Here is a 24,352-nt window from a genome sequence, read left to right on the forward strand (position 1 = left end):
TCTGAACAGGGTTCAGAGGGAATTACCAGTAGACAATAAGTTTGCTTGCTGACACTGTGGTGGTGGTGGGCCTGAGGTGATAAAGTTACCGGGATGGTGATCTAGCACTCTTCGGAGAACAGCCTTGGGAGTATTGGACTTTAGGAGGGCACATCATCCGAACGTCACTCCATTGAGTTTAAACCTTATCATGTGGATAGGGTGAACTGTTTTAAATATCTGGGAGTCCAATCTCTGAGGATATGACATGTCATCACACGCCTCAGCACTGGTGAGTAAGGCAAATTACCACCTTGCAATTGAGGAAATTCAGAGCCGAGGATCCCCCAGTATCTACGCAGTGGCGGTGGGAAAGCATCTTTGGGAACATTACCATCTGGTTCTGTTGTAAAGCTCTGCAGTTGGTTTACCAGCACTATGGGAACTTCACTCACCCCACCCCCTGCAGGAACCAACAGGAGGTGCAACTCCAGAGCAAAAAAATCTGAGAGACCTCTTTGCAACAGACTGTTCCACCGCTACGGTCAGGCAAACGCCTCCGTTGCCATGCAAGAGGTTGAGAAGTTTCTTCTTCCCAGAGGCAATTCGGACTGTAAACGCCTTTCTCACCAGGGACTAACTGTACAGAACGTTTTTCCTTCTATTATTTATTATGTAAAATAATATGTGTGTTATGATTGTGTTTATAATTTGTTTGGTTGTTTTGTTGTTCCGCGAGCATTGCCACTTTCATTTCACTACACATCTCGTATGTGTATGTGACAAATAAACTTGACTTGACTTGACTTGACTTGACTAAATGTGATCAAGATCATATGAATAAATTAAGAAGCATCTAACCACAGATATTACTACCTTTTTCATCACAGGGCACAAAGGATAAAATTACTCAAATATACAGGAACAATTTGCTCCAATCAGCAGATTTTTCGAGATTGAGATGGTGGTAATAAAACCAGTAAAATGCACCATCCATACACGCATTCTATAAACTGATGCAAGAGAGAGTGTTGGCTGGCAGATGCTGGAAGTTAAAGGCATCTCACTCATTTTCCATTCCCATTTTATTGTAGAACATTAGTAAGTCATGGAGTCATACACCAAAGAAACAGGCACTTTGGCCCAACAAGTCTGCACCAAACGTTAAACTATCATTGGTGGTGGAAACAATATTTAGGTTTATGCCAGTTTCTTAGCTTTAGATATTCACCAAGATAGTCAAACATGTTGCCAAGATAAATGAATGTATGCCTGCATGTCATCTACTTCCCTCCATTCCCTGTATAACTATGTGTCAACCAAAAGCTGCTTAAATGCCAGTATCATATCTGCCTCCACTGCCATCCTCAGCAGTGCGTTCCATGTACCCACCACCCTCTGTGTTTAAATACTAACTTGTCCTCCACATCTCCTTTAAACTTTGTGCCTCTCACCATAAAGCTATGCCGTCTGTCTCTGACATTTACATTCCTGGGAGAAGTTCCAACTATTTGTCCTATTTACGCCTCTCTATCTACCCTCTTTTTGGATTTGAAAAATGACAATATTATTAAAAGCATTTTTCTTTCCCACAGCTGTGGACAGACTATCCCGTATCATCTCAACAACCTCAACAGATGTGAACTTGGTCGAGCCTGAGCTCTCTGAGGATGACAGCAACTTAAATGCCAGAGGATGCCGTGAGGCCCAGGCAGAACTTGGTGGGGATTCTACTGAGAAGCAGGAGAAGTCAGAGATTTCTCCCCACAACAAGAACAAATGTGACATCCCAATCACAGACATTGACGACGTTGTCAATGATCTCAATTCCACTGAGGAAGAAATTGCAAAATCATGGTCTCCCAATTCAAAAATGGATCATGATGTAAAAGTTGCTAATTCAGTAAAAACTACCAACAGCACAAATGATGTCAGTGGTAAATGTGATTCCTTAAACAGCATCAAGCAGGATATTCTTGATTATTCTGTTCTGAATTCAGTCAACACAGGCAAAGTATTTTCAGTGAACAAAACCTGCCTGACTAACTACTCCAGAAATCTAAGTACTGAGAGAGAGGGAAAATCATTAAGTTCAACAGATGTCATAGAAAATAATGAGCAACACTCCATGTATGCTGCTGCTGTGGATTCTGATTCGGAGACCGAATCTTCTGACAGCCCTCATGTATCTCATGATAAAATGGCAAAGGCTCTGCCTGGAGATGTTGTTTTCAGTCAGTGTGAAAGCTTGAATGTTGCAGATTCGGATACTGAAGAGGTTGAAATCTGCTACCGACCCAGCGATCAATCTACCACCTTAGGGAAAACTGTGCCTCCTTTGCCAAATCCTAATAAGAATGATTTGCCACGAAATGAGATTGCAACAGAAGAAAGTAATGCAACAATATCCGTGGTCGGAAAAGCACACACATACCTATCTTCAACATCCTATAGAAATGGAGAGACCTTAACTGCTTCTGCACTAACTTGTGCTTTTGGTGAGAATCCTACAGAGATCACTAAATCACTGCCATTTTCAGTCTCCACCGGGCCTTCCAAACAGATCAAATTTGAAAGCAATGCCCACCTTTCTACCAATGATATAAATGAAGCACAAATCGAAATTCAGGAGTTAGATGCATCTTCCAAGCAATATCCGTTAAAAAATATAAATCAAACTACAGATGTAACCAAGAATCATAATCCTCATAAACAAGGCCATTCTTTTGAAGAAGTTGCCCGTGATTTTGTTGAAAAGTTAGTCCACCGTACTGATTCTGCCTTCTCTGTGTCTAGACTACATTTTCAAACTTCTTTGAAATCGGGCAGAACAGACGATACTTTGTCCTCTTCCATGGATGCCTTGAACCATACGAAGAGCGTAGAAATTCCCAGTACAAGCCTACAGTGTCAGCATCCAGTGCTCAAACCCAGGCTATCTGCTACAAATAAGTGTAACCAGGATGCTGTTGATGCAGCTTCATCTGTAACTTCTATCAAAAAGGAGAGTCAAGTGCTGTCAAGTACTGCCAAAAATTGTTGTCCTCAGCCACAAAGGTATCCTCTTAATCTATCCAAACAATCTTTAGCAACCCAAAATATGAAATATAAGGGGCAGAGTGAAAGTGGACCACCATCTCAAATGTATATCAGAGCTAAGCTTCAGGACAAAGCCCAGAAGTTCAATTCGGCACCAAAACTAAAAGGACTCAGCATTAAAAGTAAAATAAAATCTCATTCAGAAATCTGTGAAAATGCATCAAAGTCGTCAGATGGATCCACAAATTCAGTGACCATGCAGAAATGCCCTGAAAAGTCACCAGATATAGATCAGCTAGCGTCAACACTCTTAACTAAAAGAGCTTCATTAATATGTGATTTAAATAACCAGAGTGAGAAAAATCTACCTGAAATGAATCAAGAGATAGTGATTAGTAAAATCCCTGCATATTCTTCAGGAGAACAGATTTTAATGCACTTGGCAACAGACGCTGGTCTCCAAACAAGGCAGCAAAATAAAGATGTAACTAAGTTATCTGATGTCACCAAAACTGACTTAAGCAATGAAAGGCAAAAACAAGGAATGACAGGAGAATCTAGATTCCAAAAAGAGCTTGAATTACAGATTCCATTAGATCAGAAGCAAAAAGATAAAACACTTAAAGAAACGCTCCATATTATCAAGAAAAATGCATGGGTTAAAAGTTCTCCCAATTCATTCGGGAAGTCCGGAAATTCAGAAAATGAGGAGAACATTGTACAAGCGAGCCAGGAAAGATCCACTGAAATGTACGTCACACCTGTGACTGAATTGAGGCATTGTGAGAAGCAAAACGTGGTCAATAAAAACTCTGAGAAATTATCACAAGGGGCACAGAAAGTAATCGATAAACAAGTACAAGACAGAAAATCAGGGGAGCAATTGATATCCACAGGACCAAAACATTTGAAAGATTCTCCTGTTCACCCTTTGTGTACTAACTTAGAAGATGATCAGGAAAGCATGGCAACGCAACGTAGCTTTATAGAATTAAAACTAACATCACCTTCCCTGGAGAGGAAAGATGTTAATAGTGTGGCTACCTCTTCAGAACTCTTAGATCACAAGTTGCCTAAATCCCCCTTAATGTTGGATAAATCACAGAAACCAAAGAAAGCCCCAAAGCCTCCCATGATGTTGGAGCAGACACCTGAAGGGCTGAATAGTGGGGATACAACTGTTGTTAAAAGTCCATTTGACCATACAATCAAAGCTGCTCATAAACAACCCCCACTTCTGGATAGACAGGTAAAATCATTTGAGACTTTGCAATTACACACTACGGTTAAACATCCAGAAAATATTCAACCAAGAATTGAAGTAACTGGGCCCTTGAGGAAATGTTTGAGTGAAGAGAAGCACTCCAGCACTGATTTTTTTTCCTATCAAAGAGACAAGGGCAAGTCAACTATGGGATGTTTTACCAATGAATTGAATTGTCCACCAGAGAGTGGCTCTTTTTCTGTTAAACAGAGAATTAAATCTTTTGAAAGCCTGGCTAGCTTTGACAAACCTGTTATCAGGAAAATAGACGCACACTTATTTGCCTCATCCTGTGTTAATTGCAATGCATGTTCCTATGGTAAGCCAGCAATAGGACGGCGAATATCGGGGAGTGCCATCCCTTTAATGACATCCAACATTTCACTGAGTCGGGATTTTGATGCATCACGTGTACTGAGACGCAGTCTGAGTTCTTATACTGAAGGTACCTCTGAAGTTGCCTTTACATCGATGCAATTAGAAAAGGATCCATCGACCTTCGCTTTACAGAGCTTTGAAACAAACTGTTCAGAGAGCATTGCCAAGGGGCTTAAAGAGTCCAGTGAATGTGACACCAGCAATGAAAAGTCTCAAGAGCAGGATGTCAATGCATGCAAGATTAACAATTCTAAAGGCAGGTCATCGGTCAAGCACCGACCAAACTCTTTGTCTCGCTCCAAACTACGGGAGCTTAGAGCTCTAAGCATGCCAGACCTTGACAAACTGTGCAGTGATTATTCTACTGATCCAATGACCAACAGCTTTAAAACTGAACTGGAGATTAAGCCAAGAAATTCTATTGGTCCAAGTGCTGAAAGTCTCACAAATATTTCCTCTGCAACCTCTTGTGCTACTAATGGGTCTGGTTTAGTGAAAATTTACAGATCAGGAATTTCGAGTTCAAGGTCAAAGAGCAACTGGAAAAGTAGCACTGGAACTCTGGATTCTTGGTCTGATGATGAATCGACGGACAGCAGGAAGTTGTCTGAAAATAAAGGGAAAAGTTGGTCTGTCAGGTTAGTAACTATCAGCTGTGTATGAAGAATTACATTCATTTCAGAGTGCCGTGTGATCTATCATTAATCTCTAAATGTAAAGAACACACAAGAGTCTAGAAAGACAATTGAAAATCAAAGAACTGATGGTTCTGGAAATTTGAAATAAGAACAGAAAATGGTGAAAACACTCATCTGGCCAGGTGAAGGGTCTCTGGCCTTTAACACTAACTCTGTTTTGCTTTAAATTGATGCTGTCTCACCCGCTGAGCATTTACAGCATTTTCTGTCCAGAAATACATGTTTAAACTATCTAAATAACACTTCAAGATTCTCCAGTAACTTGTGTTTTCTGAGCCTGTTGATCAAATTCCCTTGACTTGTTTCATTTTGGGTAAACCCGTTATAAACATGTTAAAACAGAACTGGTCTTGGAAACCTTGGCATTCATCTTTTTTTTCGCACAACATACCTTATCATTGCCAATTATAAATCAGTAATTCTGGCATTGTGTAATAATTCTAAAAATAGTATTTAGATTCACTCACTAGACATAGAGTAATACAGCATGGAAACAGACCCTTCAGCCCAACTAGTCCATGTCAGCCAAGATGGCCATCTAAGCTAGTCTCATTTGCCTGCGTTTGGCCTATAGTCTCTGATCCTTGCCTATCTATAAACCTGTCCACGGGTATTTTAAATGTTATATCAACTGCTTCAACTACTTCATTTGGCAGTAGTTGTCCTTTGGGTCACTTTTAAACCTTACCGCTCTCATCTTAAAACGATGCCTTCCAGTCCTTGAATCTTTGCGGCACTCTTTCCAGACATCTTTCTTTTCGCAGGGTGAACAAAACTGAACACAATACTCCAAATGCACCCCCACCAACATCTTGCACAAGTGTAATATAATGCCCCAACTTCTATACTCTGTACCCTGTAGGATGAAGGCTAATGTTCCAGAAGCTTTCTTGACCATCCTATCTATCTGTGATGCCACTTTCAGGAAAGTGTGTACCCGCATTCCTGGATTCCTCTGCTCTCCAACACTGCCCAGAGCCCCACCATTCATTGTGACGGTCCTGCCCTGGTTTGACTTCCCAAAGTGCAACACATCACGCTTATCTGCATTAAACTCCATTAGCCATTCCTCAGCCTGCTTGCTGATCAAGATTCTGCTGTAATTTTTGATAACCATCTTGACAATCTGTAATACCACCAACTTTAATGTTATCTGCCAACGTATTAATCATGCTTTGTACATTTTCATCCAAATTATTGATACACCACATCCACTGGTTCTCCCCTATCCACGCTACTAGTTACATCCTCAAAAAATTCTATAAGATTCGTCAGACATGATTTACCTTTTGTAAATCCATGCTGACTTTGTCCAATGATTTAACCACTTTCCAAATGTGCTGCTATGCCATCTTTAATAACTGACTCTAGCAGTTTCCCCACTACCGATGTTAGACTAACTGGTCTGTAATTCCCCGTTTTCTCGTTAGGATAAGATACCTCTGTGTGAAAGCATTATATTCTTGGGCAGTTTTGTAATGTAACTGATTAATGGCATACTTAATCCTTCAAACTGTGTTTTTCAGCCTTGAAGATTTATCTCGTTCCATCCTGGAGAAACAAAAAGCACAGGTGGTTTTGTCCTTACTAATGGCTAAAGCTGACATCACAAAAATACTGCAGGAAGCTGAGACTGCAGCTGAGGTGAGCAGCTATACAAATTGCTAAACGTAGGGGCTTGAGGCAAACGTTGCAGCTTTCAGTTTATTTCTGTCGTTTTGTAATAGATGTATATCCTCAGCAGGTTAAGCAACATCTCTGGAGAACATGGATAGGTGACGTTTCAGGGCTGGACTCGAAACATCACCTATCCATGTTGTCCATAGATTCTGCCTGACCCGCTGAGTTACTCCAGAACGTTGTGTCCTGTGTAAACCGGCATCTGCAGTTCCTTGCATCTAGATACAGGTCTTCCCCAAGTTACGAATGTCCAACTTCTGGGCATATAGACGAGCATTGGAGAGACCGACCGGCAAGGACGGAATATCCAGCTGCTGCGGACTGCTGGGTGGGAATGAGGCATTTCCACATTCCTTCCCTCTCCACACCCATTCCCCAACTCTGAACAACAGCAACCAAGGTTGTAGGAAGGAACTGCGGATGCTGGTTTAAACCGAAGATAGACAACAAATGCTGGGGTAACTCAGCGGGACAGGCAGCATCTTTGGATAGAAGGAATGGATCACGTTTCGGCTCGAGTCTGAAGAAGGGTCTCATCCTGAAACGGCACCCATTCCTTCTATCCAGAGATGCTGCCTGTCCCGTTGAGTTACTCCAACAGTAATCAGGGGCTGGGTTGAGCCCAGCAGAGCTGGGAGTGCTGAGCAGACTATTTGGCTCACTTACCGAGTCAGTGAAGCCGACTGGGGAACACTATTCCCTTGCCTGCTTGCTCTCCGTCACAGCTGTTTCTGTGATCCTCTCCCTTGCACTGTTTTATGTTCACTTCTGACACAAACAGTTTGAGTTACAAACAGTTCTCAGGAATGGAACTCTTTCATAACTTGCGGACTTCCTTTATGCTTAATCTATCTACCAAGTCGTGAATTATTGCTTTGAAATATACAGAGCAAGATGTACATCAGGGTGCACTTGCACTTGCACTTGAAGACTGTCTCTGGATTGGCATTGTTGTTTCAACCAAAGCTTTGGAATGCAGATAATGGAACCATTTTGCATGTTTCTGCACCATAAATATTCCACTGTCCATTAGAATATATATTGTACATCAGCATTTGGATCAAAATGTAGAAACAAGGAACTGCAGATGCTGGTTTACAAAAGAAAAGACGCAAAGCGCTGGAGTAACTCAGTAAGTCAGGCAGCATCCCTGGATAACACGGATAGGTGATGCTTCGGATCGGGTCAGTTCTTGCTATCTGACAGTTTTATGCAGAGCAACAATGTAAGTTTCCTAGAGTATTTGTTTTTATTCAAACTTGAGATCACTTCTGTTGTATTGTAACACACCACTGAGTGAAGTTCATTCTGTCCCCCCTGACAATGGCCTGGCCCCATCCCTCAATATCATGTCAACGGTACACATTCCCTTCGTGCAGCAAAGTTGATATCTGGCCTCTGACTGTGTTACGTTTATGTAGCAATAGTTCAGTAGGTAGTTTAAACTTCAGTCAGTCTCACAACTATTCCTACTGTGTAATCAAGTTAACTTCTAAGATATTGTCTGGCTAAAGATTAATTCAGCCCAGCGGATAAAGAACGGAATGCCATAGCATATCTGTAACACTTTAGAGTCCTGGTGGTAGACTCAACAACAGCAGCACATCAGCAACCTAGTTCTTTGCTTTGGGGCACAAATGCACTGAGACTTGGACTGAATTGATGCAAATAACTCTTTGCAAAAGATTATTACAAAGGAATTGTATTTAAAGTGCATTTTAACTGGAGTGAAGCCCAGATCATGGTGATCACAGATCTGTGTTTGACTCGATTGACTTACTTTGTTTTTGATTGTATCAACTATGCGAATGGAATTACACAATACAGATTCCCATGATTATTGCTTGATTAACCACGGTTCAGATTTTCTGAAAATTATTGACATTAAGAACTGACATTTAAGTAGAATGAAAGATAAACACAAAAAGCTGGAGTAACTCAGAAGATCAGACGGAATCTCTGAAAAGTGAAATAAGGGGCTTGAACCGAAACGTCACCTTTTCCTTTTCTCCAGAGATGCTGTCTGACCCGCTGAGTTGCTCCAACTTTTTGTGTCTATCTTTGGTTTAAACCAGGATCTGCAATTCCTTCCTACACATTAAGTAGAATGATCGTGCCATAGTAAAACCGTGCACCCTATTTCCCATCCACTGCATAATGAGTAGTACCCTCATGATGAGGCCTTGTACACTTGTACAAGGTGTGGAAATGCTACTTCCAGCTGAAGTATTGTATCAAGGCACAACTTTGATTACCTGCATTTGGTGCAGGCAGATTGCCAACAGAATTCATGTTACTGAGTGGAAACTTGGAATTGCTGCGAATCACATATTTAAACTTGTCTGCTCACATATACAGATGGCAGTCCAGTCATGCAAGAATCCATGCGAGAAACGTTCACTGATGTCAGTCCTTCTTATTAATATTTTCTGCACTAGGAATGAAATTTGCCAAGTTTGTTGTGATTAACTCAGCAGATGGATTAATCTTTCACTGTTAAACTTTACCCTGTAACACAGGATTCAAGTTAATTTTCAGCATTTTCTTCAGCTAAATATTGTAGGGAATGAAATCATATAAATAGTTTTTTGCAGTTACGCTTAGATCCAAGAATGATCATTAAAAATGAGGTGATGTGGGTTACAGTAGCTTAAAGGGAACCTTTATCAGGAAGGCCCATAGGAAATTATGAAGCAAGATTAAGGAGAATGAAGGAAGGACCTAAATACTGGTTTGAAACATTATAATATATTTTAGATAGTTGGAAATGGATAGTGTCTCGCAGGGTTCTGCTCAAGAAGTGTGTGCATTCAGCCGATGCAGTAGTTGTTGGATTGTAGGCTGGAGTAAACCTCCATGGATAATTAGTCCAAAATGAAATGTGGCAACAGTTGGCAGCAATGCTTCTTTAGCTTCATACATTGAATGTTGCTGCTTTCAGGCACCCCAGGCAGCTAATTAAAAGCATTGTAGTCTACCCTGGCAACAATGGGAAATGGACACCAAATGATCTAATTTCTGGTGTTTAAGAAGGAACTGCAGATGCTGGAAAACCGAAGGTACACAAAAACGCTGGAGAAACTCAGCGGGTGCAGCAGCATCTATGGAGCGAAGGGAATAGGCAAAGTTTCGGACCAAAACCCTTCTTCAGACTAATTTCTGGGGCAAGTTATTTGTAGCAGTTGAGTGATTTTGCAGAGGATAATAATAATGAATTTTATTTATGGGGGCCTTTCAAGAGTCTCAAGGCCACCTTACAAAAATTTAGCAGGTAGAGGAAAAACATGTAAGGGGAATGAAATAAATAGTAGAGACATGACTAGTACACAAAGTAAATACAGAATTCAATACAAAACACAGTATGAGGCAATTCAAGCACAGATGAAAAGGGAGGCACGTGGGGCTAAGGATAGGCAGAGGTGAAGAGATGGGTCTTGAGGCGGGACTGGAAGATGGTGAGGGACACGGAATTGCGGATCAGTTGGGGGAGGGAGTTCCAGAGCCTGGGAGCTGCCCTGGAGAAGGCTCTGTCCCCAAAACTGCGGAGGTTGGACTTGTGGATGGAGAGGAGACCGGCTGATGTGGATCTGAGGGACCGTTAGGGTTGGTAGGGGGAGAGGAGGTCAGTGAGATATGGGGGGGCCAGATGGTGGAGGGCTTTGTAGGTGAGGATCAGGATTTTGTAGGTGATCCGGTGGGAGATGGGAAGCCAGTGAAGTTGTTTGAGGACTGGAGTGATGTGATGCCAGGATTTGGTGTGGGTGATGAGTCGGGCGGCTGCGTTCTGGACCAGTTGGAGTCGGTTGATGTAGGTGGAACTGATGCCAAGGAGAAGTGAGTTGCAATAGTCCAGTCGGGAGGAGATGAAGGCATGGATGAGTCTTTCAGCAGTGGGAGGTGTGAGAGAGGGTCAGAGTTTGGCGATGTTGCGGAGATGAAAGAAGGAGGTTTTAATGACATGGCAGATGTGAGGCTCAAGGGAGAGGGTGGAATCAAAGATCACGCCAAGGTTGCGGGCCTGGGGAGATGGGGAGACAGTGGTCCGTCGATGGTGATAGTGGGGTTATTGATTTTGCTGAGTGTGGCTTTGGAGCCTATGAGGAGGAATTCTGTCTTATCGCTGTTGAGTTTGAGGAAATTATGTTGCATCCAGGTTTTTATAGCTGACAAACAGAAGTTGATATGGGAGAGGGGATGATACATTTGTGAAAGAAAGCGCAAGACACTTCAAATTGCGCAGGCTGGAGTCTGTGGGATGCTTTATCACAGTAGCAATTTCCCCATATATAGTTTCTTTAATGTAGCAAAAGGTTTCCAGGGATGGTTTGCGGGAGTGTTATCAAATGACAAATTGAACAAAGATTGAGCAAAAGACAAAGTGCTGGAGGAACTCAGCATGCCAGGCAGCATCTGTGGGAGGAAATGGACAGTTGACATTTCAGATCAGGATCCCTTTTCCTACTGATAGAGTAGAGGGGGAAAATCTAGTAAAATAAAAGTGAGATAAAGGGGCGGGGGAAAACTGGGAAGTGAGATGTGGATATGGAAAGGGTGATTGGCAGATGGGTGCAATAGTAACAAAGTCCAGAAGTGAAATGGTTGAAATGTTGCTGGATAAGGAACGAAGGAGAGAAGTGAAACACAAAGCGAGAGAGAGAGAGAGAGAGAGAGAGAGAGAGAGAGAGAGAGAGAGATGGTGGGTGGAATGGAACGAGTAGGTGGTGAGTTTCCAGCCCCCTTGCAAAGATATGTGTAAACAACGGGTAGGTTTTCTGATGCAATGTAAAGGGAGGTGGAGAGATTTTGTGACAGAATATCAGAGCGTAGGACCTTGATATAACTATTAATGGTAGAGTAATTTCATTCAAGGATGTGCAAAATTGGAGGAATGCATATTTTTTTATACTAAAATATGCTGAAGGAGATGAAGGGTGAAACTATTGTCATTTTTTTTTTTTTTAATTATGAGGGTTTTCAAGTTGAGGTATTGGTTAACTGAAACCAAACACTTGGGTGATGATGGAAGGGTCTCAATGCAGATTAGGAAACAGGCAGGAAGACTTTGAATGACTCCAGGTTGGAGAGTAGAATAAAGGAATTCAGCAAGTAATGTATTTGGATAATTAATAATTAGATCTGGACCTAGCAAAGGGACAGATGAGAAGTTACAGATGGACCTCTTTGATGTCTCTCGGACTATCCTTGATCGGACTTTGCTGGCTTTACATTGTACTAAACGTTATTCCCTTATCATGTATCTATGCACTGTAAATGGATTGATTGTAATCATGTCTTTCTGCTGACTGGTTAGCATGCAACAAAAGGCTTTTCACTGTACCTCGGTACATGTGACAATAAACTAAACTGACACTGAGAGTTTTCACAGCAGTGGAGTTAAGACATATGTTTGGTCATTTGCTGTTATGTAGAACGAAATAGACTGATATAATACCAACAGTCTCCTTTAGTTGCAGGTACCAGCATGGAAAATAGCGGCAGTTCTTGGCAATGGAATTTTGTTAAAGACTGGGTGTTGTCACTGTTTTTCCTGCTATTTAGCTGGAGGAGATTCCTGCCCTTTCATTCTGGGAGATTGCACAATACACTTTCAACGTCAGAGGTTGGGTAAACAGTCTGACAGTGAGGGAGTGTCGAGGATTCAGGAGAGGTTGTGATGAGGTAGAGCTGGGTGTCATCAGCGTACTGCCATTCACAGTGTTGCCTAGGGGCAACATAGAGTTGAGAAATGGGAAGAGACGAGGTATTGCTCTTTACAGACTCTAGGAGAATCTTCCGCATGTGGGAAGAGAAGCTATTACTGATGACCTTTGTGACTTCCTCTAATAAGAATGGAACCAAACACATAAAGTGCGCTCCAACTAGATCAAGGGTTCCCAACCTGGGGTAAATTTACCCCCCCTAGGGGTAGATTTCACCTACCCAAGGGGTAAATTTGTTGATTCTCGATTTGTACATATTTATTCTCATTGACTAACTGTGTTTGGTTGTGGTATATCATTATCTGGTCATCATTAGTTGTTCATAAATAAGTGAAATAACATTGTTATGTGCTATTGAAGGGCCTGTCCCACTTGGGCGACCTAATCCGCGAGTTCTGGCGAGTTTGCCCTCGACTCATACTCGCAGCATGGTCGACTCGAGGTCATAGGAGGTCTTCGTAGCTCTCCTTCATGCTCGAGAGTAGTCTCCGCGTACTCGAGGTCTCAGCTCGGTCACAGTGTTTTTTTCAATATGTTAAAAAATGCCCGCGAGTAAAAAATGGTCGCCATGGAAAATATCGAAATTTGTTTTACTCGTAGGTTTAGTCGTAGTAGGTCGGCATGTTAGTTAGTAATCGAGGGTAGTCGAAGGTAGTGCGAGGGTAGTCGTAGATAGTCTTCATATCGAAGGGAGGTCGAAGGAGATAGAAGGAGGTCGGCTTCACTCTCCACTATTCGATGTCCAATTTTCCCGAAGTTAGTCGTAGCTAGTCTTCAACATAGTTGAAGGAGGTCTTCTACATAGTCGCAGGAGGTCTTCAACATGTCATTTTTTCAAACTCTTCTAAACTCGCCAATTAGGTTGCCCAAGTGGGACAACCCCTTGAAGTTGCCAGGTGTAAATGGGACGAAAAAGGTTGGGATAATGTTAAGAGGATCTTTGGAAGGGAATGAGGTGGGCTCCTGTGTCGAAGGCTGTAGAGAAACGTGCATGGACAAGGAGCAGTCAATTACCTTGGTCAAGGATAGAATGAGTGAGTTTAATCAGACTTGGTTCGTTACTGTGGTGGAGTTGTTCATTCACCGGGCCAGATCATCATTTAAGAATAATTCAGATAAGTGGTTAAAGAAATGAGACAGAGGGAACATGGAATATGGGTTATAAAATCCAAAAGTAGTGGAAATGCTCAACAGGTCAGGCAGCACTCAGAAGTAAGAACTCATTACAAAAACCACACCAGGTTCTGGAGTAACTCAGCGAGTCAGGCAGCATCTCTGGTGTAGGTGGATAGTTGATGTTTCAAGTCGGGACCTTGCTTCAGATTGATTGTAGTACGGCAAAGAAAGATGGAAAATAGGCGGAGACGGGACAAGGCCTGGCATGTCATAGCTTGAAGCAAGTGAAGAGGGGTTTAGATTGGCATTTGGATGAACAAAGGCTCGAGGTGAAAAGAGATAAAAGGATGCAAGATAAGAAATAAAGAGGAGTGAAATGTAAAGCCAGCGGAAGTGATATAGGTGGAAAGGAAAGGAGGAAAGTGATATGGGGGTGTATCCAGTGGGCACAGGGAAGAGAGGGGTGGGGGGAGGAGAAAGGAGAAGAGTGTAACCTAAAATTGGAGAATTCAATGTTCATACCATTGGATTATATGTGTAAGAAGGAACTGCAGATGCTGGTTTAAATCGAAGGTAGACACAAAATGCTGGAGTAACTCAACGGGACAGGCAGCATCTCTGGACTGAATTGAATTGAATTTAATAAATGTTATTAGCTAAGTATGTATACATACAAGGAATTTGCCTTGGTGCTTTGCTCGCAAGTAACAACACGATATACAGTAGACAATTAAAAATAAAACATTATAATTTAAACATGTGAAGAATGAAATAAAATACCAGAGCACAAGAAGGCTACAGACTTTTGGCTGTTGAGTAGAGCTACTGCTTGTGTAAAAAAAGCTGATTTTATGTCTGGCTGTGTTGGCTTTGACAATCCGGAGTCGCCTTCCAGAAGGAAGTGCTTCAAAGAGTTTGTGGCCAGGGTGATAGGGGTCAGAGATGATCTTACCCGCTCTCTTCCTGGCCCTTGCAGTGTACAGTTCATCAATGCAGGGTAGGTTGCAGCCAACAACCTTCTCAGCTGATCGGATGATATGCTGCAGCCACCGGATGTCGTTCTTGGTGGCTGAGCCAAACCAGACCATGATGGAAAAGGTGAGGCAGCATCCCATTCCTTCTCTCCAGAGATGCTGCCTGTCCCGCTGAGTTGCTCCAGCATTTTGTGTCTACCATTGGATTATATGCTAACCAAACTAAAAAAGGGACACAATCAACAAACATAAGCAGTGTGCAGTATGCGTGCTGCTTATGTTTGTTGATTGTGTCCCTTTTTAAAAAGCTACTGTAATGCGCCTTTTTAAATTGCCCCTCAGGGACGAATAAAGTGCTTTGAATTGAATTGAATTGAATTGAATTGAATTGAATTGAATTGAAGCTGAATATGAGGTGCTGTTCCTCTAGTGGCCTCACTCTGGCAATGGAGGAGACCCAGGAGAGAGAGATCAGAATGGGAATGAAAAAGGGAGATTACATTTTTACATTGCAAGTTCATGACCCTTCACCAGAATTGATTTTTGTATTGACATTCTTCCTACATACAGGCTTTATTTTGTTCACTTTGTAATTCTAGCTGAGTTTTCAAAACTGAAAACCTTTTTGCCTCCTTCAACCATCATCACAGGACGTTTAGACAAACAATACGAGGGAGGAAAAACAACATTTGTTCACAATGTTCTTCCTTGAATTGAATTAAAGGAATTCCAAGATTAGCACTTGTTTACATTAAGGGAAAACATTGCATTGTTTTATAATATAAAATTCAATGAATTCTGATTTCTTTTCTTGTTGTCCCATGAGAACAGAATAAAGGAGACGTTTATATCATAGTGTTGGACAAAGATGAAGGAGCTGGACTTGGTTTCAGTGTCGCAGGAGGTGTGGACCAGGAACATAAATCGGTCACTGTAAGTGTTTGTTTGATCAGGAGATTTGCTTTTAAAACAACCTGTTTCATGGGCTGCGGATCCAGGAGGGGGGGGGGAGGGGGGGGGTGGGGGGGGGGGGGGGGGGGGGGGGGGGGGGGGGGGGGGGGGGGGGGGGGGGGGGGAGGGGGTTGGGGTGGGCTGCAGCACACCCCACTTACTTTTTTGACTAGACATGTTTCAATGTCTCCGGCTTTGGATGAGGCGCTGCTGTGCTCTGAGGAACTTGGTTGTGGGTGTGAGAGAGCTGGGGCGGAAGGAGGGATGGAAGCAGAAGCAGCGGCGGGGGCAGATGCGGACGGGGAGCTGCAGTCCCGGCCATGGAGCAGCCTCAGTGCAAGAGTCCCAGGCCGTTGGAGGCGTCGGAAGCATTGCGCCGCTGCCGTGAGAATACCTGCGCCGAATTTGCCCCGATGATCGGCAAGGACCAGGCTGCGGCTCAGTGCATCCTGGAGGACAACCAGTGGCTGCTGGAAGTAGGTACCAAGCACTGGGTGGAAGCGGTGGAAGATAGTGGCCTTCAAATGGAGGTGGTTGGAGAAAGCATCCTGCTTGCCTGCTAGATTTTCACTTACTGTAACTGCAGGAAAAATGTTCCCGATGTTGGGGGTGTCCAGAACAGTTTAAAAATAAGAATTTGTGGAATTCTCTGCCACAGAAGGCAGTGGAAGCCAATTCACTGGATGTTTTCAAGAGAGAGTTACATTTAGCTCTTGGGGCTAGCGAAATCAGAGGATATGGTGAAAAACAGGAAAGGTCTACTGATTTTAGATGAACAGCCATGATCATATTGAATGGCAGTGCTGGCTCGAAGGGCTGCATGGCCTATTCTGGCACCTATTTTCTATGTTTCTATGCTTGAGTATATGGCAATAAAACTCGACCACTTGATTTTGAAGCATTCATGCTTGGTGGAGGTATAATGTAGTCATAGAGTGATACAGTGTGAAAACAGGCCCTTCAGCCCAACTTGCCCACACCCGCCAACATGTCCCAGCTACACTACCTGCTTTTGGTCCATATCCCCCCAAACCTGTCCTATCCATGTATCAATCTAACAGTTTCTTAAATGTTGGAATAGTCCCAGCCTCAACTACCTCCTCTGGCAGCTTGTTCCATACACCCACCAACCTTTGTGTGGAAAAAGTTACCACTCAGATTCCTATCTTTAAGAAGGAACTGCAGATGCTGGAAAATCTAAGGTAGACAAAAATGCTGGAGAAACTCAGCTGGTGAGGCAGCATCTATGGAGCGAAGGAAATAGGCGACGTTTCGGGTCGAGACCCTTGAAGGGTCCAGCATTTTTGTCTACCTCAGATTCCTATGAAATCTTTTCCCCTTCACCTTAAATCTGTCCTCTGGTCCTCGATTCACCTCTCAGGCAAGAGACTCGGTGCATTGAAATGTTTAAAAAAGTAACATTTACACAAACATATACATATAAAGTGTGATTCTGATTCTGAAACATATACCCCCTTTATTAATGTCATGGTTTGATGATTCTAAATTCAAATCAAAATGAAAATATCAAAAGGAGAACGCATACTTTCAAAAATAAATTCCCCAAGCCGCCATAATTTGTATGACTTTGCAAAATCAGGAAATGTTATGATTATTTCTTGTTCCCGTTTCCAACTACAAACAAAAAAAATAGCACCTGAAATTATAACACATTTCAACGTTTTTAGTCCGTTTTTCTGTACCGTGGATGGCACTGGCGTCAATCCGGGGGGTGGGGGGGGGGGGATATAAGAGGTGGGGGATGGCCTGTATTATTATACCCCAGTTTTTGGAGGTTGAGCAATAACATAAATAATAATCACCTGCTCCTATCTCTCATGTAGGCCCTACATTATCTTAAAAATACTTCAAACAAAAAACATTGAAATCATATTTCTACGATGCACTAAAATATGATTTTAATACATCAAATTTCAAAATGTCCCTACCGTGGGAGGGGGTGCGCCCTTCTCCCACACCCTCCCCCCCCCCACTCCACTCCCTCACCGGGTACCCCCCAGGCCAGTGATCAGTGATCGCTCAGCTTCCCCCCCCCCCCCCCCCCCCTTACTTAAAAAACGCTCCCCCCCTGTGTTTATTACTCAAATAATGTTTGTATCAGAAATCCATTATAAAGAGTTCCCTGTGAACAATTGCTACATTGCATCAACTGGTGCCATCTACAGGATTACAAATACATTTCTCTGGAAGTGAAACAATAGAGGTAATGAAGGGATTATAACTAAAAATGATTTGATAAATTGGCAAAATAATGACAAGAAATCGTGAGAGCAAAAAATTTGTGGACAGATTTTTTTTCCCTTTCAGGTGGAATGTTGTTAGTTGCAAGACATAGAGGTTGCATTTGGATGAGATACTCAACATACCTAGGTTTAGATATCAACGGTTCAATAGTACTTTACTCTCACGTGTACACGTACCTTTGTATACAAATCAGTGACAATTATTCTTCACATTAGGCACATTCATACTAAATATAAGTGTGCAATACAGTAAGACCATATTGAGTCCGTACACGAGTCGCCCCGTGTAGTCTTAGACAATAGGTGCAGGAGTAGGCCATTCGGCCCTTCGAGCCAGCACCGCCATTCAATGTGACCATGGCTCATCATCCCCAATCAGTACCCCATTCCTACCTTCTCCCCATATCCCATGACTCCGCTATATTTGTGTGCCCCAGTGTGTGACAGGGAATGTGGGAACTGAAGCCGGAGCCCACTTCCCACCTTCCCTTTCAGAGTGCCAGCAGATGTGGGCAGCACAGTGGCGCAGCGGTAGAGTTTCTGCCTTACAGCGCCAGAGACCTGGGTTCGATCCCAACTGCAGGTGCTGTCTGTATGGAGTTTATACGTTCTCCCTGTGACCGCATAGGGTTTTCTCCGAAATCTTCGGTTTCTTCCCACACTCCAAAGACGCACAGGTTTGTAGGCTAATTGGCTTGTTATAAATGTAAAATAATGTCTCTGGTGTGTGAGGGATAGTGTTAATGTGTGGGGATCACTGGTCGGTGCAAACTTAGTGGGCCGAAGGGCCTGTTTCTGCTCTGTATCTCTAAACTAAACTAAAGTATGTGGTTGGAGCCGGGAGTTGTAGGGTTTAGCCTGTGCCAGAAGGCTGTGGGCTGGCTGTGTTGCTGGAGTCAGGGCTAGCATCTGGAACAGCAGATAAAAAATCAAATCTATTTAGGGTAAATCGTTGATGTCATATATGCAATAAATTCAGGTTTGGGATGATTGGTGCCAACAGGTGGGAGATCCCAACTTGAAATTAAAATTACATTTTAAATAAAGGGACACAAATTGCAAAGTGTGTCATTTGGGAATGTTAAAAGAAATGATGTTACTTTTCTAGACTTGCTAGAAATCTCAAAAGACATCTCTTAAATCTTAAACTTTTACTTGCAGATTCACAAAGTATTTTTAAGAGGAGTGGCAGCTCAAGAAGGCACTATTCGGAGAGGTGATTACATCTTATCCATCAATGGAAACTCCTTCATAAATGCCACACACGGAGATGCTCTCAATGTACTTCACCAAGCTCGCATACCTAGACAGGCCATCATAGTGATTAAAAAGGAAGGGAAGAAAATGGAAGATACTTTATCCAAGGCAGATTCATCACTTCCTAAAGAAATCCATCCTGCACTTCGAGACAATGCTTCCTTAAAAGAAGCAGGAACAGGTAGGGATTATCAGAGAGCAAATATAAAGAACAATGTAATATGACAGTTGAAATCGTTCTTCAGTAACTCCACTGTTTTAATGTCTATGGCTCTGATCATGAACTCATGCTGAGCAGGAAGCTCTCAGATTCAGATTGCACCATACTGTTAGTCTATCGTGGTATAAATGGAAGTGGGATGGTAAACAGGCACCTTGCGTTGTACCTGGGGATTACTTGCTTGAAAAGCAGCGCATTATTCAACAATACATAAATTAAACGTGTAAGTGACTATGCTGTCAGCAGTAAATGTGAGCCCGTTATTCCATAAATACTAAAGTCAAATTCACAGTCCAAGTCAGTTTTATTCATCACATGCACCCAAAGGTGCAGTGAAATAAGGCGCTAATCAAGCTTTGGTATTAAAGTACCAGGTGCGTTATGTCAAAAATGCATAAATCAAACATGCGTAAAATGTAAGGTGCCTGTAATTATCATCAGTGCTCTGGACTGGTGAAGGGAAAAGTCAATCTTAAAATGGAAGTCATAAATACTGTTTAATAATCAATCAGCCTTAAAATATAATTTCACATTTTGGACTGCAATTCCTTCAGGTAATTATTTCAAAACTTTGTTCTTTATAAAATCTTATTTTCTACACAGTTTGGCATTTTAACTTCCAGCTTAATCACTTACATATAGTCCAGTATTTTGTTTAAGTCCATAAAATGTTCACATTTGCTTAAAACAATTACCTGCCGAGATTTGACTTCTGAGATAATTTTTGAATGTGGGTGTTTAACCTGCTTGATTACGTCATCCTTGGTTGGTATTTAATTGTTACTGAGGTTGACCGGGTGAAAACCACATGACACCAAACATCCTTAGACCCTTGTGGGCAGCTGTCTTTAACATATATAACATATAACAATTACAGCACGGAAACAGGCCATCTCGGCCCTACAAGTCCGTGACGAACAACTTTTTTTCCCTTAGTCCCACCTGCCTGCACTCATACCATAACCCTCCATTCCCTTCTTATCCATATGCCTATCCAATTTATTTTTAAATGATACCAATGAACCTGCCTCCACCACTTCCACTGGAAGCTCATTCCACACCGCTACCACTCTCTGAGTAAAGAAGTTCCCCCTCATATTACCCCTAAACTTCTGTCCCTTAATTCTGAAGTCATGTCCTCTTGTTTGAATCTTCCCTATTCTCAAAGGGAAAAGCTTGCCCACATCAACTCCGTCTATCCCTCTCATCATTTTAAAGACCTCTATCAAGTCCCCCCTTAACCTTCTGCGCTCCAGAGAATAAAGACCTAACTTATTCAACCTATCTCTGTAACTTAGTTGTTGAAACCCAGGCAACATTCTAGTAAATCTCCTCTGTACTCTCTCTATTTTGTTGACATCCTTCCTATAATTGGGCGACCAAAATTGTACACCATACTCCAGATTGGTCTCACCAATGCCTTGTACAATTTTAACATTACATCCCAGCTTCTATACTCAATGCTCTGATTTATAAAGGCTAGCATACCAAAAGCTTTCTTTACCACCCTATCTATATGAGATTCCACCTTCAAGGAACTATGCACGGTTATACCCAGATCCCTCTGTTCAACTGTATTCTTCAATTCCCTACCATTTACCATGTACGTCCTATTTTGATTTGTCCTGCCAAGGTGTAGCACCTCACATTTATCAGCATCAAACTCCATCTGCCATCTTTCAGCCCATCTTTAAGGTCAATGGCAAGCTCTAATATCTCTCTGCTGACTATAAAAATCTTCATCGGTGAATTTTGGCATGTATTCAGATAGTCATTACATCATAGCACTATTTGAAGGTGAGCAATAAGTTCTCCGGTGTGCTGAACTAACCTCCTATTTCAGCTATATCACAAAAAACAACAGTAATTCATTCCTTTGGTGAGACTTTATTGAGTAGAAATTTCCCAGCTCCATTCGTTTAACATCAATTTTTCAATTGCTTTACATTAAAAAGTCATAATGAGTATCAGAAATGTCTGAAATGTTTATTTGCAATATATTTTGCAATACATTCATTAGTCCTAAGTTCGGCCAGCATTTCCATCATCAGTGACAGTCAATTCTCTGAACTTAATCCATTGCTTTATGAGCAATTGCTCAAAAGCTGCATTTACAACTCTTACACACTTGACTGTTAACCTTGCTAATATAAGGGGGAATGTCAGTAAAGTAATCATTGTTCTGTTGATCTGGATTCTAATACAGAGCACAGTACAATGTGGATTCCACTGGATTCTAACACAGAGCACAGTGCAGTGTGGAGTACACTGGCTTCTAACACAGGGCACAGTACAATGTGGACTACACTGGATTCTAACACAGAGTACAGTACAGTGTGGATTGCACTGGATTCTAACACAGAGCACAGTACAGTGTGGACTACACTGGATTCTAATATAGAGCACAGTGCAGTGTGGAGTACACTGGATTCTAACACAGAGCACAGTACAATGTGGAGTACACTGGCTTTAACACAGAGCACAGTACAATGTGGAGTACACTGGATTCTAACACAGAGCACAGTACAGTGTGGAGCACTGGATTCTAGCTCAGAGCACAGTACAATGTGGATTCCACTGGATTCAATACAGAACTCAGTGCAGTTTTTTTAACCAAAAATAAATGTATTTACAATACTATTTACAATATTAAATAATTCAAAACAAAACCCACCACCATAGTACAAGTAAAACAAATATTCTTAAACAACTATGTTTCAATCCTAATCAATGATGCATTCCACCCCCTGTGGTGCCCAGCAGTCCCAGACATCCGCCAGGGTGCCTGTGGATGGCGCGTAGTCCCTCTAATACCACCCAGGTGTGGACGTAACCCCGGAAAAGGGGTAAGAACACAGTACAGTGTGGACTACACTGGATTCTAACACAGAGCACTGCAATGTTGATTCCACTAGATTCTAATACAGACCACATTGCATTGTGGACTACACCCAATTCTAAGTCATTGCTTACTTCATCCTGTAACCAAATAAGAAAAATGTAAATAATGGGCTGGTTGGCATTGGACCTGGATTACAGCTGACATTTATGCAATTACCTTTTGCAGCCACGCAACTCCAAACATCCTATTGATATCATTGCTGCAGCCCTTTTCCAAAACAGTCTAGTCCACAAGTGACAATTTGGCCACAAAAAGTGGAAACTAAAACCGACTAGTCTGATGGACTTCAGACAGATCATCCTGTCAGAGGCCTTTTCTACTGTTAAATTTTGCAGCAGTTGCAAAACCTCAATGAAAATTGGAACATTTTAGAGAGTTCAGCAGAGTCAATACAAAGGGAATATGCTTCCCTTGCTAAGATATCTGGAATCAAGGATCAAACTACAGTGCCCTCCAGAATGTTTAGGACAAAGACCTGTCATTTATTTATTTGCCTCTGTTCTCCACAATTTGAGACGTAATACAAAAAAAAAACATATGTGGTAAAAATGCACATTGTCAGATTTTATTAAAGGTTATTTTTTATACATTTTGGTTTCACCATGTTGAAAATGCAGCTGTGTTTATACATAGTCCCCCCATTTCAGGGCACCATAATGTTTGGGACACATGGCTTCACAGGTGTTTGTAATTGCTCAGGTGTGTTTAATTACCTCCTTAATGCAGGTATAAGAGAGCTCTCAGCACCTAGTCTTTCCGCCAGCCTTGCCATCACCTTTGGAAACTTTTATTGATGTTTATCAACATGAGGGCCAACGTTGTGCCAATGGAAGTCATAAGAGCCATTATGAGACTGAGAAACAAGAATAAAACTGTTAGAGACATCAGCCAACACTTAGGCTTACCAAAATCAACTGTTTGGAGCATCATTAAGATGAAAGAGAGCACTGGTGAGCTTACTAATCGTAAAGGGACTGGCAGGCCAAGGAAGGCCTCCACAGCTGATGACAGAAGAATTCTCTCTATAATAAAGAAAAATCCCCAAACACCTGTCCGACAGATCAGAAACAATCTTCAGGAGTCAGGTGTGGATTTGTCAATGACCACTGTCCGCAAAAGACTTCATGAACAGAAATACCGAGGCTACACTGCAAGATGCAAACCACTGGTTAGCCACAGAAAAAGGATTGACAGGTTACAGTTTGGTTAAAAGAGCAACCACAGTTCTGGAAAAAAGGTCTTGTGGACAGATGAGACAAAGATTAATTTATATCAGAGTGATGGCAAGAGCAAAGTATGGAGGAGAGAAGGAACTGCCCAAGATCCAAAGCATACCACCTCATCTGTGAAACACGGTGGTGGGGGTGTCATGGCCTGGGCATGTGTGGCTGCTGAAGGTACTGGCTCATTTATCTTCATTGATGATACAACTGCCGATGGTAGTAGCATAATGAATTCTGAAGTGTATAGACTCATCCTATCTGCTCAGGTTCAAACAAATGCCTCAAAACATTGGCCGGCGGTTCATTCTACAGCAAGACATTGATCCCAAACATTCTGCTAAAGAAACAAAGTAGTTACTCAAAGCTAAAAAATGGTCAATTCTTGAGTGGCCAAGTCAATCACCCGATCTGAACCCAATTAATACAAAGGATACAAAGGACATTTATTATCACATACACCAATTGGTGTAGTGAAATTTGACTTGCCATTGCAGCACACGAATAAAGATGAGACACAACATTAAATAATTAACAACAAACATAAAAACATCCTTTTATCCTTTGAGCATGCCTTTTATAGGCTGAAGGGAAAACTGAACGGGACCAGCCCCCAAAACAAGCATAAGCTAAAGATGGCTGTAATACAGGCCTGGCAGAGCATCACCAGAGAAGACACCCAGCAACTGA

At 42.0% G+C, this 24,352-nt stretch overlaps 1 protein-coding gene across 2 annotated transcripts in view; it reads left to right on the forward strand.

The window, feature by feature from the left end:
• Positions 1-24,352, forward strand: part of pdzd2 (PDZ domain containing 2) — a 391,205-nt gene that overhangs the window by 361,148 nt on the left and 5,705 nt on the right. For both annotated transcript variants that reach the window (XM_055632782.1, XM_055632787.1), the window contains 4 exons: positions 1,575-5,298; positions 6,885-7,002; positions 15,680-15,781; positions 19,225-19,501. In XM_055632782.1, coding sequence (XP_055488757.1) covers positions 1,575-5,298; positions 6,885-7,002; positions 15,680-15,781; positions 19,225-19,501 — 4,221 coding nt within the window. The remainder of the gene's footprint in view (positions 1-1,574; positions 5,299-6,884; positions 7,003-15,679; positions 15,782-19,224; positions 19,502-24,352) is intronic.

This window comes from Leucoraja erinacea, chromosome 1, assembly GCF_028641065.1.
Source record: "Leucoraja erinacea ecotype New England chromosome 1, Leri_hhj_1, whole genome shotgun sequence".
NCBI classification, from domain to species: Eukaryota; Metazoa; Chordata; class Chondrichthyes; order Rajiformes; family Rajidae; genus Leucoraja; species Leucoraja erinaceus.